This window comes from Pseudopodoces humilis, chromosome 9, assembly GCF_049639895.1.
Source record: "Pseudopodoces humilis isolate 2021_Gansu_Grassland_sample_001 chromosome 9, ASM4963989v1, whole genome shotgun sequence".
Lineage (NCBI taxonomy): Eukaryota > Metazoa > Chordata > Aves > Passeriformes > Paridae > Pseudopodoces > Pseudopodoces humilis.
In genome coordinates, this window is record NC_142208.1 from 23,391,171 (window position 1) to 23,408,256 (window position 17,086).

The 17,086-nt window shown below is 51.2% G+C and overlaps 1 protein-coding gene across 1 annotated transcript; it reads right to left on the reverse strand.

Moving 5' to 3' along the window:
• Window positions 1-8,661: 8,661 nt before the first annotated feature.
• On the reverse strand, window positions 8,662-16,390 carry TLX1 (T cell leukemia homeobox 1). Its single transcript, XM_005520691.2, has 3 exons — window positions 15,393-16,390; window positions 13,563-13,764; window positions 8,662-10,232 (listed from the first exon to the last, which is right to left on the reverse strand). The coding sequence occupies exons 1-3, from the start codon at window positions 15,859-15,861 to the stop codon at window positions 10,010-10,012; spliced, it is 894 nt and encodes a 297-aa protein (XP_005520748.1). The 5' UTR covers window positions 15,862-16,390; the 3' UTR covers window positions 8,662-10,009.
• Between the last annotated feature and the right edge of the window lie 696 nt (window positions 16,391-17,086).

Here is a 17,086-nt window from a genome sequence, read left to right on the forward strand (position 1 = left end):
GAACAGCCTGATTCTTTAAATGCTGAGGCCTCTCTCTTGCACCTCCCATCTGTACTGGTGGTATTTTTCACCAAGAAATAAGGCTGGCTGCTGCTGAGCTGCCGCTGCCCCCCCTTCGTCTTCCAACTGCACTGATAATTCCTGTGAGACTTCATTTTACCCTTACCTGAAGCAGCCAAATACACCTGTGAGGAGAAATTAGCTGCTTCAGTGACACAGCTCAGTTGCTTAGGAGATTCCCAGTGCCTCCAGGACAAGAAATAAATGAGGCAGCTCACTCAACAAGTGTCTTCCCCAAGGAGCATGGCTCAGTGCTCTGCGCCCCAGCAACCCCACCAGAACTGACGACTGTGCCAGGCAGGGTTCATCAGGGTTTTGTCCCACAGTGTTAATGCTTTCTCCTCACTGCAGGAAACAAGGCACTACAGCAGGCTGGCTGTGCATTCACCTTCCCTCTTTCCTACCAAACTCAAGCTGTTTCTGACTCTTCCCAGCTTTTCTACTTTGTACATCAGTGAGCAGTTTCAGCATCAGCCCAAATGTCTGGCCCAGCCATGGCTGGGGTAGGGGGTAGAAAAGGAGTCTGGCTCCCTGCATGCTCACCTAGACTCCAAAACAGCCTTTTTATCCCCAGCACTGGCAGGTCTCTGTTGGACAGAGAGAGAAGGGTCACCTGTGAGGACCCATCCAGGACATCTGCCACTTAAGTGCTGGCCAGTGTGAAGCCCACCTTCAGATCCCCATCCCAGTCTGGCAGGGCCTGCTGTCAGCTCTCCTCTGCCCCAGGGAAATCCTGTTTGGGACAGGGCCATGAAAAGAACACAGGCAGGGAGGACAAAAGTCAGCCTGACCTTGAGGAGGGCCAAGAGAGTGGCCAAGACTGGACCAGAGAGGACAAACACTCTTGGCAAAGAAGAGAAAGTTCACAGCTGGTAAACCATCCAGAGAATGTTTATCCCAAATTTCAACACATCTTTTTAGATCATTTTGGCCTCTGCCCTCTGGGCACCATTTCAGTAGTAAATGCTCTGTGGAATAAATGCCAAGTGCTGGTGAAACACAAATAATCCCTTCTCATAGAGAATTACTTTTCTGGTGAATACTGCACTATAAATGCAGCTTTAAAAAGCAATAACTTGTTAAACTGACACACACAGACACACAGGCAGACCCCATTAAAGTCATTTGATGCAAGCCAGGAAAAAGTGTCTCTAAATCACATAATTATTTTAAGAGACAAATGCATTTACTTAAACTGGTTCAAATCACCTTTGGGGAGGGAGGAGAGAAGGCTTGTGTCTGCACCATTAAGTGCTTTGATTTCCTGCAGCTCGCCCCAGACTCTTGTTTTAATAGCATTAAACATATTAATATGTGATAATAAAATACAGGTGGTTTCCTTGAGCTTTATTGACTTTGTCACAAAGACAAAAATCATTGCTTTCTTATCTATCTGCTTGAGTGTTTCATGGATTTATATTTTTTCTTTTGATGAATGCAAGCAGCCTCTTGGCTGTCCTAGAGAGCTGTTGCAGCCACCTGTTTTGATCAAAGCTCATCCCTCTGCTTAAAAATGTCAGCTGCTTGTTGTCAGTATTTACTGCACTCCATGAGCCAGGAGGTAGGGGTGTGTATCCAGGAGAGGGATGGAGCCAGATCCCTTTCTCAGAGGGTTGAGGGCCTCAGCTGCCTGTTCTCAGTGTGTCTGCAGCCCCCAGCAGCAGCCCTGCACACATCACACACCCCATCCTGGCAATGCCCAGGGCACCCAAACATCCTGCAATTTACCCAGCACATGAAACATCAGCATATGGGATATCCTATGGAAAGTCTCACTTCCTAATCCCAGTGGGGAATACTAAATAGAGGGGAGTCCATCCCTTGGATTTCTCAGGGCTGGCTTTTTTCAAGAAAAAAAGAGTGTAGCTGTGGTGCTCCAGGACACGGTTTAGTGGAGGACCTGGCGCTGTTAGGTTAGCGGCTGGACTGCATGATACGTGGGGTCTTTTCCAGCCTAAATTATTCTGGCTCTATGTCCCCTTCAGAGGCAGGCTGTGTCTCCAAGGACGCTCTCGGGGCTGGGCTTGGCTACCTTTCATCCTGAGCACCCAGTGCTCCCAGTCTGAGCCATTCTCTGGTTTGCCTGGCGCTCGGCTGCCCGTGCTCAGCCGTCCGCAGCGCCTCGGGCGGGGCACGGGCGTGTGGCCGCTGCCGGCAGGGACGAGCCGAGCGCTCGCCAGGCTCTCCCTGACCCCTAGATGGAGCTCGGTGCCCGCCGATCGCTGCCGGGGCGGGCAGCGATGTCCCCGGCAGCTTCTCTCCGAGCGGTACAGGGCCGAGGAGAGGGGCAGGGTGTCCAACCCAATCCTGCTTGTCTAAATCCCCGCCGGTGCTGACCCCTGGCCTGAGAGGTTGTCACCGGGACAAGTGTTTCACGTCCTGCTGTTCTGGCCAGCTCTGCGGGTCACCGTTCACCGGGGTCACCTGTGAAGGGGCAGTGCCACAAATTTTGGGAGAAACACCCATAGCTTTGGCCCCTGTGTGTGTCAGGACACTTGTGGTAAGGGTTATCTTGACCTAGACCCCATCCTGGGGGAAACCAGACAGCCAAATGTCCCTCTCCGTCTGCTGCAGAGAGGTTTGAGGTTCTCTGGCTCCCATCCAGGACCTTAAAATAATGGCAAATTAAGGGAGGTTCCTGAGACTGAAGGGAGGGACAGGACACAAGGAAGGAAAAAAGGGCCATGGGGTAGGTTCCACACAAGGCAATATCTCTAGAAGTGCCAAGCAATACTCACCCTGTCCCATCTCTTGTGTGAGGGGGTCTCCACTCCTATCCCACCATAGCCAGTTTGGGCCAAGCCATCACCAACAGCTGGGGTTTTGTCCAGGAAGGGGAATGAGGCTGGAGTTCTCTCCGGCAATCCCACTTGTTGGCAGGGAGAGGAGATAAATTGACTCCTGGGACACAGGAGATGTTCAGCAACAGTTCCTCACTCCTCACTTCTTTTGGCAGTGTCTGTGGCCACAATGTCCCTTAGGAAATCCTTTCCTCTGGGTAACATCACAAGTGTGTCTCTGCCTGTCTCTGTGCCTTCCCTGCCAGGGCTATGGTGTTTCCTCAGGGACTGGCACACACATCTACATCCTGGGGTCCCAGCAGGGCACCTGCATTCCCTCACCTGACTGCCAAAAGTCTGGCTTCTGCCTGTGGTGTGTGAGATGGCTCTGCTTTGAGATCCTCAGATCTTCAAAGGACCAAGTCTGGAGGGAGAGTGCATGGGAAGAGTGGTGGGTACACCAACAGAAGTCTGGTGCCTTGCTCCACAGAGAGAATATTCTGCTCTGCATCCCACCTCCTGCCTCTGGATGGGGTGGTATGAGCCACAGCAAAGGCAGGTTTCAGACCTGTCATAACAACAGATAAGGTTACAACATTTGTTGTCACTCCATCCCAAAGTGAAAGCTGGACCTTTTCAAGCATTTCTGTGTGAATGGGGGTGAGTGGGAAATGCCCCTGCCACAGCTCCCTCACTTTCCCCTGCAAGTGGCTACCTCAGTGGACAAGGTGCGTGGGACACATCCCTCTGTGGTTGCAGGTGTCCCTCCAAAGGCAGTGGAGCACAGCCCAACAGTGCTGTAAACGTGTATAAAACTTTCTGGAGCTTAATCCTGGAAGGAAGGAAGTGGTCTGGGTACAGCCCAGCAGTTACCACCATGCTCCACAACTGTGTCACCGTGGGATGCCATAGGACTGACATTTCAGCAGCAGTCCTGTGGTGTGATATCTCCAGACCCTGCAAGACATTCCAGTGTATGCCACTGGTGCAGGGCCAGGCAAGCTGGGTACAGCCCTTGCTTGAGAACAACCCTCTTCTGCCCAAGCCAGGCTTCCACTGGGGCCACTGCTCACCCTCAAACCCCACTGGTCTACGGACTTGGTGCCTTTTCTCTGCAGTTCTCAATATGGCACCCTTGTGGGATGCTCCCCAGGACCTGCTGGCCTTTACCCTCTCCTCCCCCAGCCCGACCTCAGAGGACACCCCCACTTCTTCCCCAGGCTCTCCTGTGAAAACAGCCAGATCAGCTGGGAGAGGGAAAGCACACAGAGGTCTGGCCAGAACTCAGTGTACTTGTGATCACTTCCTCACCATGACCCTGAGCAAGCCCCATCCCCACCTGTACCTCTTTCTTCCCCTTTCTCACATGGAGAGATCTGGGATCAAGCCCTGCCTTTCAGCACATTTATATCAAACACACCTGATAGCCCAGGCTCAATCAAACCCACATTCAACACTAGCAAACTAGACACATTCTAGATGAATAACTAGGAAGAGTCTGGTGAACCCTGACACGTGCCCAAAACCTCACAACAGCAGGTAAAAATTGCTAAAGATAATGACTTCCCAAAAATTTCCTCTGGCTGAGACAGGGAAGACCCTGGGAAACAAAGCTTTTCTCCATGTTTTCATCTATCCCCATCTTAGTACCACTTCCTAACTGTAGTTAAAAAAAGTATATATTGATTGATATTTTTTAATCACTGCTTTGTTATTTTTAGACAGTTGCAGTCTAGGAAAGACAGACAATTAACCGCAGCGCTCAGACCAGCAGGTTCACATTCTTTACAGGCAACAAGAGAACGAGTTTTCTCAGGCTTCACTCCTTCCTGCTCAAAAACCAGAACACGGGCTTCTCATTTCTGCTCATTTTATTTTTGTCTCGAAAGCAGAAGGGCAGAGAATGGCTGAGCTGAGGGTAAGTACTGAACTTCCAGCCCCAGGGAAGCGCAGGGCAGGGGATTCCAGATCTCTGCAACACAGGATTGCACACAGAGGTTTGGCTGGAGGCTGATGTGTGACCTGGACTTACAGAGCTGAAAGCTGCTCAGGCCAGCCCTGTGCTTACCACAGCCAGCTGCAACAACAACAACAAAAAAAGCAAACCCAAACAAAAATAGAAGGAAGCCAAAATTGTTTTCTACATTCAGAAAAATCAAGATTATTCTGATGCAGCCAGAAAAAAAGCCCTAAGCAATTTTAATATAGTTTTAGGTGTGACTTGAATGAATGTATAGAATTAATTTAAAACTATCAGTAGCAAAGAGTTGTTGATTAATGGAAAGGAGTGGGGGAAAAAACCTCTGTACTAATCTTGGATAAGTGCTGACCCGTCAAATAAATTTCCTAGTGTAACAGAGACAATGACAATAATTTAAGGAATATCAAAATCACAGTTAGCTGCAGAGATGAAAGATCTGAAAAAAACAATCTGGTTTGACTCCAACAAAAGTTTGTTCTAATAATCTATAGCTTTGTGTGGGTTTTTTTTCCTTCCCTTAATATTTGTTTTAAAAAACTACCTTTTTTCCTCAAATTTAAGACCTCATTTAGAAATTTTTCAGCCAGGATAATTTAATCATTCCAAATGTTATTTCACAAACGTTTTTAAACAAGTGGCCATCAAAGCTGACCGCTGCACAAAGAAATCAGTGTCACTCAGCCAGTCTGCTTCTGGCAAGGAAAAATAAAGGTTAATTCAAAAAGTTCCAGCTGTCCCAGAACCCCAGAGAGGAATGGCTTTTTACTGTAACCCAAACAGTTTTCAGCAAAGCCATTTTCAGTTTTGTCAGTAAATTGGTTTGGGATTTTACCCCATCCAGCTCCGAGTGTCTGCGAGCTGGCCTTGGCGGCGAGGAGGGGCCGCCTCCGCAGGGATGGGCTCCTGCTGCTGCCGTGCTGAGGCAGCAGCCCCGGCTTTAAGCTTCTTTTTTAGTGTTTTGGTTAATCAGGAGCACGCTGAAAAACACCAATCATCAGTCTCAGTGTGATAATGAAAATGATCTTGCATATGGGTGTTTGTGGCGTCAGTGCCTCCTTTCATTATCAATTAGACAAACCACATTAGAGGACACGTTCATTCGCCTCAGTCTTTCTCCAGCAAATGCCACATACAGGTGACTCTCACTGCTGCTGCTGCAGCAGAAATAACTTAAAATTTGTAACAAATGCCCCATAGATGGGGTAATGCAGCCCAAGGAAAACTGCATGTGGGACTCATGTAGAAAGTGGGGGGTGCGTGTACTGCAGGGATCAAATGGGCTGGTCCATGCCAAGCACAACTGCAGGCTCTGTTCAAAGTGGAAGGCTCCAGCAAAGACCCTTCAGCCTTTTCCTGGGCCATGCCTCAGCAGAGAAAAATCAACTGATCCTTGTTTGGATGACTCATGCACTCAACTAATTGGCTAAATGGGGCCCAGACCTCTGGTTCCCTCCTGCCCTCATATCTTGCTGAGCTGGGACCAAACCCAGACAACCACAGCCCATTCCATAGGGCTTTGTCTCCTCCAGCTCCACACAGATGTTTAATACTCCAGCTGCTCATGCAAAAGACAGTGTTTTCCCCCGTTCCAGAACTTGCCTTCAAAAGCTCAGCACATCCAATCCAAATGAATGATAGCTCTCGGGCCCTGGCAGTGTTGTGGGTGAGAGAGATGAGCACAAAGACAGTGTGGTCCCCTGAGCCCTCAGCTTCAGGCATCTCACAGGCTTTTCCCTCCAGACCAAAGTCGCTCTACCTTGCTCTGTATTTCCTAGATACAGGCAAACAGTAGTAAAACAGTTCTCCCTGACTCCCATTTCATATTTGGGATTTGGTTTATTTTGAGAGCGAAGGAATGGGGAAATGACTTTCAAGGCATCTTAATGCAATTTTATTCCTGCTCCCAAATAAGTATAATACAAAAAATTAAATCAGCCTTCAATGTGATATGGATGGCCCCAGGATACAGCTGAGGTGATGTCAGTCTACAAAACATAACATTATGTGTCATTGTTTCATGTCATTACTTATTGATTTAATTCCATCATATTTCAGACAACTTTTATTGTCTAGGTACAAATCATCATATTAATAACTGGAAGCACATATGCAGATATCAAAAACACCTTCTGCCACTAAACCAATTTTTAAAATGAATCCAAGAGAAGCATTTTAAGAGAAAACTCCTCCAGAAGCAGTTTTTCCAGGGACAAGAAAGACCGGGCAACTGTTTTTCTGGTTTCAATGTAACATACATTCTTATTCCATACTGAGATTCCTTTTTCACTTTTTTGGTCTTTTTTTCTTTTGTTTTTATTTCTTTACAGGAAAGATTGATGGGAAAAGGGGGAGTTCCATCAGTTTTGAAAACAAGGTGTAGTTAAATATTCTATCTAAACATATTCCCTTGAATGTGCATTATCATATGCTCACTGGGGAACATTTTGGATTATGAACTGAATAAAGTGTATATTATAAAATGGCCATCTTAGCATTAAATTTTACAATATCGATGTGTCATAATAAAATAGAAAACTATTATTATTATTATTAAAAACAAAAATACACTGCAATAAACTCTAAACTATTTTGTACACAGCAGTGTGTCCTGAAGGAGTTTAAATTTGTAGACAAAGTTGGATGCGTGTTAAATAAGAAGCTTAATCAGAATCAAAAAATCTGACTGTAGTATGGTACAGAATTCAAACAAAAAACTTCCCTGAAATTTATGTTGGAAAAAAATACAAATTATTTTTTTTGGTACTTTTCTGGCAGTAATCAACATCTTTTAAAGATATTTCCAAGAATGCATGTTCTCCCAGTTTCATGTTTCCCTGTGTTTTATCCTTTTTTTTCCTTTTTCTGCCTTCTTTTCTCTCCATTGCTGCAGATGTTTCTCTGTGTTCTTGTACACATTGGACTGCAGAATGGGAAAATCGCACAGCACCATAAATTCTCAGCCCAGTCCTATGATAGCAGATTTTGGATGAAGCAGGCTATTCATATGCTCCCTTAACAAGCTCCCCAACAACACTGCACCCAGAGGACCCAGCCTCCCGGAGCACTGGCACCCACCAGGTCTCAAAGGCTTGGGCTCTTTTGTTGCACATGTCCCACAGGCAGCCTGGACCCCCAGTGCTCGTGGCTGCCTGCCCTTTTCAGTCATATCCTCCAACATCCTTTACTCAGTAATTCCCAGTGCTGGAAGGAAACACCAGGCTGAAGCCAGCCATAGGGCTGGGAGTCTCCCCCAAGGAAGCTGATACGAGTTTTCCCACTGGTTTGATTTTCCTCTGAGAAAGGCTTGCCAAGCTGGGGACAATGTCCCAGCAAGGGACTGCAGCAAGGCTGAGTACAAATGGAAAACAGTGTCCCCCGAATAATCCCCTGCGAGACTGACTCTAAAATGTACTCTTGTACTTTTCTTTATATTCAAATTCCCCTTTCCGTGTTCAGTTTCAGACACGAATATCTGTAGATCTGCCTCAGCCCAGGTGAGACCTCATTCCAAGGTCTTATTCAATAAATTATTCCACATGAATTTAAGGCTAAGCCCCTGCATAGTCCCTGCCACCCCCAGTAAGACCCCCAGAAAGGCTTCAATTTAAGCAAATGCTAAATGCACTGCTGGGTTGAGCCTGAAAATATTTATAGGACCAGGGATTAAAACACAGCATATTACATCTGGAGCTTCCAAAGTCAAGTGGACCTGAGCAAAGTCAAATGGAAATATTAACTCTATTTTCATTTTAAAAAAAAAACAGCACAGGCTTCAGCAATAGTTGTGATATGCTGTCTCCTCTTGGGGAACTAATAGACAGGGAACAGCAAGGCTTTAAATGATTTATTCAGTACCCTGGAGATTTTTTTATTTTCTTTTTCATTTCCACATAAATTACACAAGCACTTTATAAAATGAATACACATAAAACACCTTGTAAGTGCATAACTTAAAAAAAAGAAAAAGAAAACAACAAGAAAAAACAAACAAACAAATACCTTTAAAAATCTCACTGAAAATAGGTTTTCTGGTTGTTTGTACTAACTGCTTAAATTGGCAGTGCTGTTTTAGATTATAAGTAACTGGAAAATATATACTGTTTATATATATATATCTATATATTCCTGGCATTTGCTAGAAGTGCTTTGTTTAATTGTGTCTCATCTCTCAGTACAATTAAAAGAACAACTAACTTAAACAGCTGAGAGTGAAATCGATTTTTTGCTGTCAGGAACTGCCTTCTAATGGGAAACTGATAAAATAAAACATTGGACAACATTTTGCAAATTATATGGAAATATTCCATGGAAAGAAACTGCATTACCCCCACAAACTGCCACCTAGGTCTTCTTGTTATTAAAATACTCGCTGATGGGCACAGAGTCCATGGCAGCCAGGGACTGTTTGGGCCCTTCATACAATTGAGATATCATATTTACCGTCCTCAGGAGTCTGTCAGATCCTTCTCTTGTTCCCCCTTCACAAGAAAAAATTAATGAAAAAGGGGAGGAGAGACAGCGAGGTGAGATCTGAAGGGTTCCCATCTGGCACAAGCAGAAATTGCTGCTGTTTCCTCCATTTGTTGCATCCCTGAACATCTCCGATGCGGACAACCCAAGAAGGCTCACAGCAGAGACGTGCTTCCCAGGGAGCCTCCTCCTTTTTTTCCAAGCCATCAGTTCAAAACATATATATATATGCATATATATATATAGGTGTATTTATATATATATGCATATATATTTATATATGGATATATAAGAGTGTACACAGACTTTGCACTGCCGCCAGTAGAATCGTAAGGAAGTTTTCCTCTCCCCCAGCTGGATGAACACCAGCGGCTGTGTCTGTCAGAGCTGGGTTTTTGTCTGGCAGCGCGTCAGCAAGTTCAGGGTCGACACTGGAGACTTTCAAGAGAACAAAGAGGTTGGGGGGAGGTGAGACAGCATTGCTGCTCCAGCAACTCCATGGCTGCGGAGAGTTTTTGGGGTGGCTTTCCTTCTTATTGTTCCTTGTGGAGGGTTTCCCCAGCTGGATACATAGGATGCAGGCGGCCAGAGGATCAGGGGGTTCCAGCCCTCCTCGGGGAGAAACAAAGTTGCTACATGTCCCACCAAGGATGCCTCGTGTCCCCCTGGGGACAGCCTTGCCAGTAGATGGTGTAGGTGCCACCAGTGGGTGCCAGACTTATTCACAAGCAGAGGCGACAGTTGTGACACTGGTGATCTTGGTGGAGTCATCAGACCAAGGCTGGAGATTCTGGAGGGCGAAGAGAGAGGAGTTGTGGACACAGATTGGGTCGGCTTGGATGGGCTGGTTGATGGTTTTTTGGAAGGCTTCCTGCTGCAGTTGCATGAGGATGCGGTTTGCTTGCTGCCGCTCAGCCTCCCGCTCCTCCGCTGTTTGCCTCCTAGGAGAGAGGGAGCCATTAGGGGGGCTGGGGGAAGCACAGGAAGGGTACATCCAGAGAGATTGAGTTGTGCTGGGTGCTCATAATGTGGGAGGGCAGGGGTAGGAAAAGAGGGTGCCTTGCCATGGCATAGTCCCACATCCCCTACACAAATGGCCAGTAAATCCCATAATCTGGTAACTGGGTCTGTCTGTCTTACTGGCCTCGGTAAAAACTGCTCTGATCAAAGACAGCTGGGAGCAGCCCACAGCTCTGGATTACTCTCTGCCCACAGGAAAAAAAAGAAACAAGCAGAGACAAAACACCCAAAGTGTCACACAACAGCATTGCAAAAGCTGAGATCCCCTGAAAACATGCTCTGGTCTGACAGCAAGAGCCGAGCATGCAAAGCCTGAAGGAAGAGGCATGGAGCAGGATGGGGTGAGACAGTGACTGGCAGTGTCACACAGCTGAGAGATGGGCAGTGTCACCCTCGACATCCCCTTCCAGCATCCACGTTTGCCATCTTGTCTGCCACACTGCAGTGATCAGCTGTTGAGAGCTTGGATGAAGGCAAAAACATTCCCATGGCAGGCAGCAAAATTTCAGCTAAACACTAGAAACACATTTTTTAGCAGTAAGAAAAATCAAAGTACAGATTATACTATCTGGAAAGGGTGAATGACAATGTTTTTCAGAACGGTTTGGACATACATCTGACTGGTATGACACCATCAGAGGTGATCCCCAAGGAGAGGGTGCTAGTGGGTCAGAAGGGGTTCTTTCCAGTGTTGGTTGGGCCCTGGCTCTGGGCTGCCTGGGAGCAGATAATGGGATAGCCTGAATCCTCTTATATCCACAATGGAAACGCCACTCCTGCTTGCTTGGATAGCAGGTCAGTCTAAAGTCAGCAGCTTGCGCTCACCTCTACTTCATCTGGCACTTGTATTGATGCTGCTGGGAAAACCTAGGAGCAACTCCCAGTGCTGGTCCCAGCGTGATTCCCAAAGCATCCTCTCCCTCCCTCAGACCCCCAGGCTCAGCTGACATACTCTCAGCAGCTTCAGTGGACCACAGACACAGGAAATGGCAGCTTTTTAATTTGGCAGCTCAGGGGGATGTGAGATGTCTCATCCTCTTTGGCCATGGGAATTGGAAGTGGCAGCTCTGATCTCCACAGTGACATCTCGGAGCACAGGACAGAGGGTCCCTGGCTCCCAGTGTGGAAGCAGGGTGAGGCTTGGAGGCTAGCAATGGGCCTCTGGGCACCCAAGCCTCTGGACATGCAGCCAGTGTTCCCTCCTGGGAGCAGGTAGTTCAGGGCTCAGTCCCTGCTCTAATCACTGTGTCATCATCTCACATAAGACATCCTGGGAAGAGCAGGCTCAGAGCTGCACCAGCCTGGGGAGTAGCTCAGTCCCTGCCTCAATGAATATTTAATGACTCCCTGCACAATGAGGAGATGCTCCAGGAGGAGGGAGGGAGCTCCAAGTCCAGGATGATCAGGAGCACCATGGCTGCGAGAACTTTGCTCTCAAGTATCTCCCTGCTGCAAGCAGCTGGTCTAGTCATGGTTTCACACCTGCCTGGAAAGAGCTGTGTCTAAAACAAGAACCCAAATCTGAGGAGGGGATCACACAGCCACCTCACTCCAGTGGAGACAACCAGGCAAGGGGCAGGGGCAAGACTCTTCCCCCCAATCTGTGTTCAAGCAGTCAAATTGCTCAGAAGGCTCATAACAACTCTCTTTTCTTGCATACTTCCCACTGCCTTATTCAGGCCAAGTCTGCATCAGCTCCTTCCAGCTCCCAGTGCTCCAGGAACCACTCAGAGTCCACTGCCCAGTGCAGGGGCTTGAGGCAGCAAGATGGGTGTGCTGCCAGCCAGGGGTATGCACATGTCCATCGCAACACCCAGCAGGCACAGACGCATACAAGCAGAACTTACAAGCCTGTGTCCCTCTGGCTCAGGCCAGAGATTCTCCCATGTCTAATATTACAGCTGAGGTCTGGCTGCAGCCTTTCCCTTAGGCAGAAGCAGGATTTTGTTTCTCTTTACCCAGCTATTTTTTGTAAAACACGTGAATAGGTTTGTATCCTCTGCACCTCTGCCAAAAGAGGCTGAATTTAGCCAACAGACGCAAAGAGTATTGACAGATGGATTTGCTTCACTTCCTTAGGAAACCTGGTTAGAAGACACAGCTGACCCCGTTTTGCAGGCCACAGCAGGACTGTTCCTCCCCCAGGATTCTGTTTCTGGCCAACAGAGATCACTCCAGCTAGAGACTTCCTAACAGTTGGAGAATTGCACTACTATGAATTCTCTAGGGGAGAACTCACTGGGGTTGAGGATTCACACACCCCCTTGGTTTCAAGTTCCTTAACTCCCATTTCTTACCCAACTTCAGTATATTCAGGCAATCTCTGTCCTATTAAACCTTGGGATGACTCTGGGGAAGCCCTTTCCTCCCACTTTAAAGCTGCCTGTCTGCCTGCTCGCCCTCCAACCCCCAGTGCTCGGCACCCAGCAGCTCGGTACCCATCTTCTCTGCTCTGTGAGGGAGCTCCCCCTTGCCCATCACTTTCCACCCCCGCGGGAGGCCGGTCCCCAGCCCAAGGGTAGAGGATGTTCTCAGGGCTGGGGCGCTTCCCTCGGTGCAGCTTAGGAGGGGCAGGGTCACTGCGATGGAGCCCTGGAGGCTCCGTGAGAGCCCAGCTTTCTCTTCCTCTCCGGCTTCACCGACACCCCCGGCAGCAGAACAAAAAGAAACCTTTTGGGCAAGGAGGAGCCGCGAACCCCGCGGGGACAGAAATCTCCGCTTTGTGCAGAGCCCGGTACTCCGACAGCGCCGGCCGAGGGCTCCCACACACTGCTGCGAACTGCGGGAGCCTCCGCACCCTCTGCTGACACTGACTGCACACGCGTGTGGATACACACATCCACCCGCGTGGATTATACCCGCACACGTTTCTGCACGCAGGTCCGGTGTGCACACACCATGGAATGCACGCACATGGCCCGCGCCACAGCACACTCGCGGGGCTGTGTTTTGCGCTCACACAAACACACACACGAACACACTCGCACACACACACACACACACACACAAACACAAACACACTACCTGCGGGCACACTTCACACTCACCGTGCAGTTCCACACGCGTGCCCTGCTTGCACACACACCCGCAGGTGTGCACACACACAAGCACACAGAACTGGCCACGCACACGGTCATGTTCACACACACACGGGGCTTGCACACCTCTTCGCTGCCATCAATGCTCCTGGCAGAGCTGCTGGCGGCCAGTTCTGTCCCCACCCCAGTCCGCCGAGATCCCCGGTCCCTCACCTCCACTTGGTGCGCCGGTTCTGGAACCAGGTCTTCACCTGGGCGTCCGTCATTTTGAGGGCCTTGGCCAGGGCAGCGCGCTCGGCCGAGGCCAGGTATTTCTGCCGATGGAAGCGCTTCTCCAGCTCGCAAATCTGCAGGCGGGTGAAGGAGGTGCGCGGCTTCTTCTTCTTGGGGGGCGTGCGGTTCTGGTAGGGGTGACCTATACGGCGTGTTACAGTGAAGGGTGAGAGGGCCACTGGGGGGGACACGGGAGGAGGGGGGATGAGAGGCAAAGAAGCAAGCAGCGACACATCAGCAGAGGGGCTCCGGCTCGCGGCCGCTGGACTGGGGACCATCCCCCCACCGCTCCGAAGCCGCGGCTTCCCCGCCGACACCCACGCACGAGCTGCCAAAACTCGGCGGCGGCACCGCGGACCGGCAAGGCCCGGCGGCCTCTCCTGGGCGCTGCGGGCACCCGCCGGGCACCGCTCCATTCTGGCAGAGGGGAAGGTGACCCCTTGCCCGGCCAAGTGCCTGCCGGGGAATGGGGGGGTCAGCAGTGGCAGCCGATCCTGGTGCCGGGCCGGGGCTCCGCGCTCCGTGCCAAGTGGGATCGGGATAATTTCGTTTAGGCGCGGCGGTAACCCCATCGGCCCCGGCCCCAGTGCCTCCTACACGGGAAGTAAAGTCCCGGACTGGAAACCGGAGTTGCGATTTGTTGTTCTGTTTGTTTGGATTTTTTTGTTTTGTTTTAAATATATATGGTTTTGTTTGGGTTTTGTTTTTTTTCCAGCCCCACAAAAAAATAATTAGTGAAAAGTCACATTGTGTCTAAGCCAGGAACAAATTGAGCGAAATCCAGTCAGGTGCTTGCCAGGGGAACAGCCCCGGTCGTCCACCCTCGGCCGTTCCCGAACCCAGCACCATCGGTCCGAAATTAAACGGGAACTTTCAAATATCGGGCCTCGGTTTCCGCCCTCGGGAAGAGGCGCTGATTTTTTCCCCGTCGTAATTTCGTTCATTTTGTTTGTTTGTTTGCATCTTTTTTATTTATTTCTTTTCGTTGTTCGAGTTTTTGCTTTGTTAGTGCCGAAAGACGAGCCCGGCTACACCTGGAAACGGTGGCGAGGCCGGGAAGCGGCTCTAGCCCGGCCCCCGCTCTGCTCGGGTCTGCAAAAAGTCCCTTTTGGTGGGGAAAAAGGCTGAGCCTAAACCCGCAGCCGGGGAAAGACAGCCCGGTTAAGGACGGCAACGGGACGGCCTTCCCGGGCAGGCCAGGGCCGGGGCCGCCTGTTTGCCTTCCCGCCGGCCGGGCCGTGCTTCCCAAATAACTCTCGGTTTTGAAAGAAAGTTTCCCCGGGTGTTGGCTCGGGCGGCAGGGATTGGGCAGCCGTGCCGGGGGCTGGAAGGAGGTCGTGTACGGAGTTTACCATCCCTTTTCCTCCTTGCCCGCCTTTGCCGACCCGTATCGCGGGGAAAAATATTATGTAAAAACCTACAGCAAACTAGTTATAAATAACTTAAAAGGAACGAAAACAACAACAAATAAATCCTCCACATATACAATCAAAACAACCAAAATATCAAAACAAACAAACAAAAGGAAACATAACTCATTTAGGGGAGGACTGAATATGCCTCATTTCCCACCCCGTCTTGCTTCTGGCCTCCTCCCGAACCAGCTTCCCAGGACCATCCCGGCTGCTTTCTCCATCTGACCGGAGAGATCTCCGGCTGGATCCTGCCTGCCTCTGTGGGCACCGGCTGCTGCGCAGAGGCCGGGCGGCGGGGAAGGAAGCGGGGCAGCGGGAGCAGAGAGAGAAGGGGGGTCCCGGTGAGGCAACTTACCTGTGAACCTGTCTTTTGTGTACCGCCTGTTGCTCTCCATCCAGGGGAAGGTGAGCCCTGTGAGGCTGTTCATGCCGTTCACTGCCGGCACGGCGGCGGAGAGGGGCTGGTGGACGCCGCCGGCCACGGGACGATGGGCCGGGACGCGGATCACCCCGCCGGCCGAGCTCAAGGTGTTGCCGTTCATGCTCACCGCCATGTTCACGTTGTAGGAGCCGGGCAGGCCGCCCATGCTGCAGGAGGTGCCGGTGTAGGCTCCGGCCGCGCCGCCGCTCGCCCCGTAGCCACCCGTGACCGTGTTATAGGCGCTGCCCACGATGCAGCCCAGCCCGTAGTCCGCCGAGTCCTGCAGCCGCGGGTGCGACACCATGCAGCTGCCCGGCTCCGACGTGTTGAGGATCTGGTCGATGCCGAAGCTGATGGGCTCGGCTTGCCCTTGGTGCAGGTGGTGAGCCCCGAGGTGCTCCATGCCGCCGCTCGGGCAGCGGGGCCGGACCCGCGCCCCGGGCAGGGCAGCACAGCCCCGCACCGCCCCGAAACCGGCAACGGGGCCGAGCACAGCCGGGGCGCGCCGGCTACGCGCTCAGTCCCATAGCACGACGGCAGAGCACCCCGAGAAACGCCAGCAGAGCCACGCAAGGCCGGGACACGGCAGCCACACGCTCAGCACGAAGACACACCAGCACAGCCATGCGCAGCCCAGGTACAAGAGTGAAACACCCCCGCCGCCCGGGATGCGACAGCCGTGCCCAGCGCGGCACAGGACACAGCCACGGGAGCCACAGCAGAGCCAAACACACCCAGCAGCTCCCGGGAGCGGAGACGCGACACCCCAGCCACGCACACTGGTCCCGCTCCGATGAGACCCAGCACCCCCAGGTACCAAGACGCTTCAGGAGCCTCTCACCCAGGACGCACAGACCTAGGCAAGGACACACGCACACACACAAGGGTGCCCCGGGGACCCCTCGCCGCGGCGGGCGGTGGGGAGCCGGGAACCCCGCGGAGCTCGGCGGATTGTGAGTGCGATCGCCCGCCGAGCTCCGCTTGCCCATCAATCACCCTACCCAGGGCCTACTGCTGCAGGCCCTCACTCTCCATTGGTTGGATGCTGAGAGCAGCCCAGTGAATGACAGCAGAGAAGAGCACACAAGAGGAGTTTCTTCTTCCCCAGCCCCCTCTCGCACCCCCACCCCACCGCGAAAAAAAAATCACCTCCAGTCTCGGCGTTATAAAGTGAGCGCTGGGTGAGCGCAGGGCACCGGGGGGTGAAATAGTGGCTGATAGCGAGCGGCAGAGCGGGTATGTTTGGTCTCGGAGTTCGTGGCGGCAGGCTGCTGGGAAGGGGGATCTTGGCTGCCAGGCCCCGCCGGAGAATCAAGCCTAGGCTGCGATTCCAAAGAGCTGCCGCTGACCCCCAGCGAGGGCTGAAGCCGGAGGATCCCCCTCTGGTGGGCTCCCAGCCCCGCCGTGCCCCTTTGTCCCGGAAGGGTGTTCTCAATTTCCAAAGTCAGCACCCTTCAAAAAGCCAGGGGGAAGCGGCTCTCCGACCCCACAGCAGAGACACGGGGACGTTGAGAAGGGCACCCCACAAGTGCCCGGATCCGTGGAAGCAGTGTGATGGGAGGAGGCGAGGGGCTCCTGAAGCACACCTCCCTCCAGAGAACCGGGGGGGGGCTCACTCCCCCGGGACG

Excerpts from the sequence above, each read along its gene's own strand:
- TLX1 (XM_005520691.2), bottom strand. The coding sequence starts at position 15,861 with ATGGAGCACCTCGGGGCTCACCACCTGCACCAAGGGCAAGCCGAGCCC. Across the intron at positions 13,765-15,392 it reads CACAAAAGACAGGTTCACAG|GTCACCCCTACCAGAACCGC; the intron begins GTAAGTTGCCTC and ends CACGCCGTATAG. Across the intron at positions 10,233-13,562 it reads AACCGGCGCACCAAGTGGAG|GAGGCAAACAGCGGAGGAGC; the intron begins GTGAGGGACCGG and ends CCTCTCTCCTAG.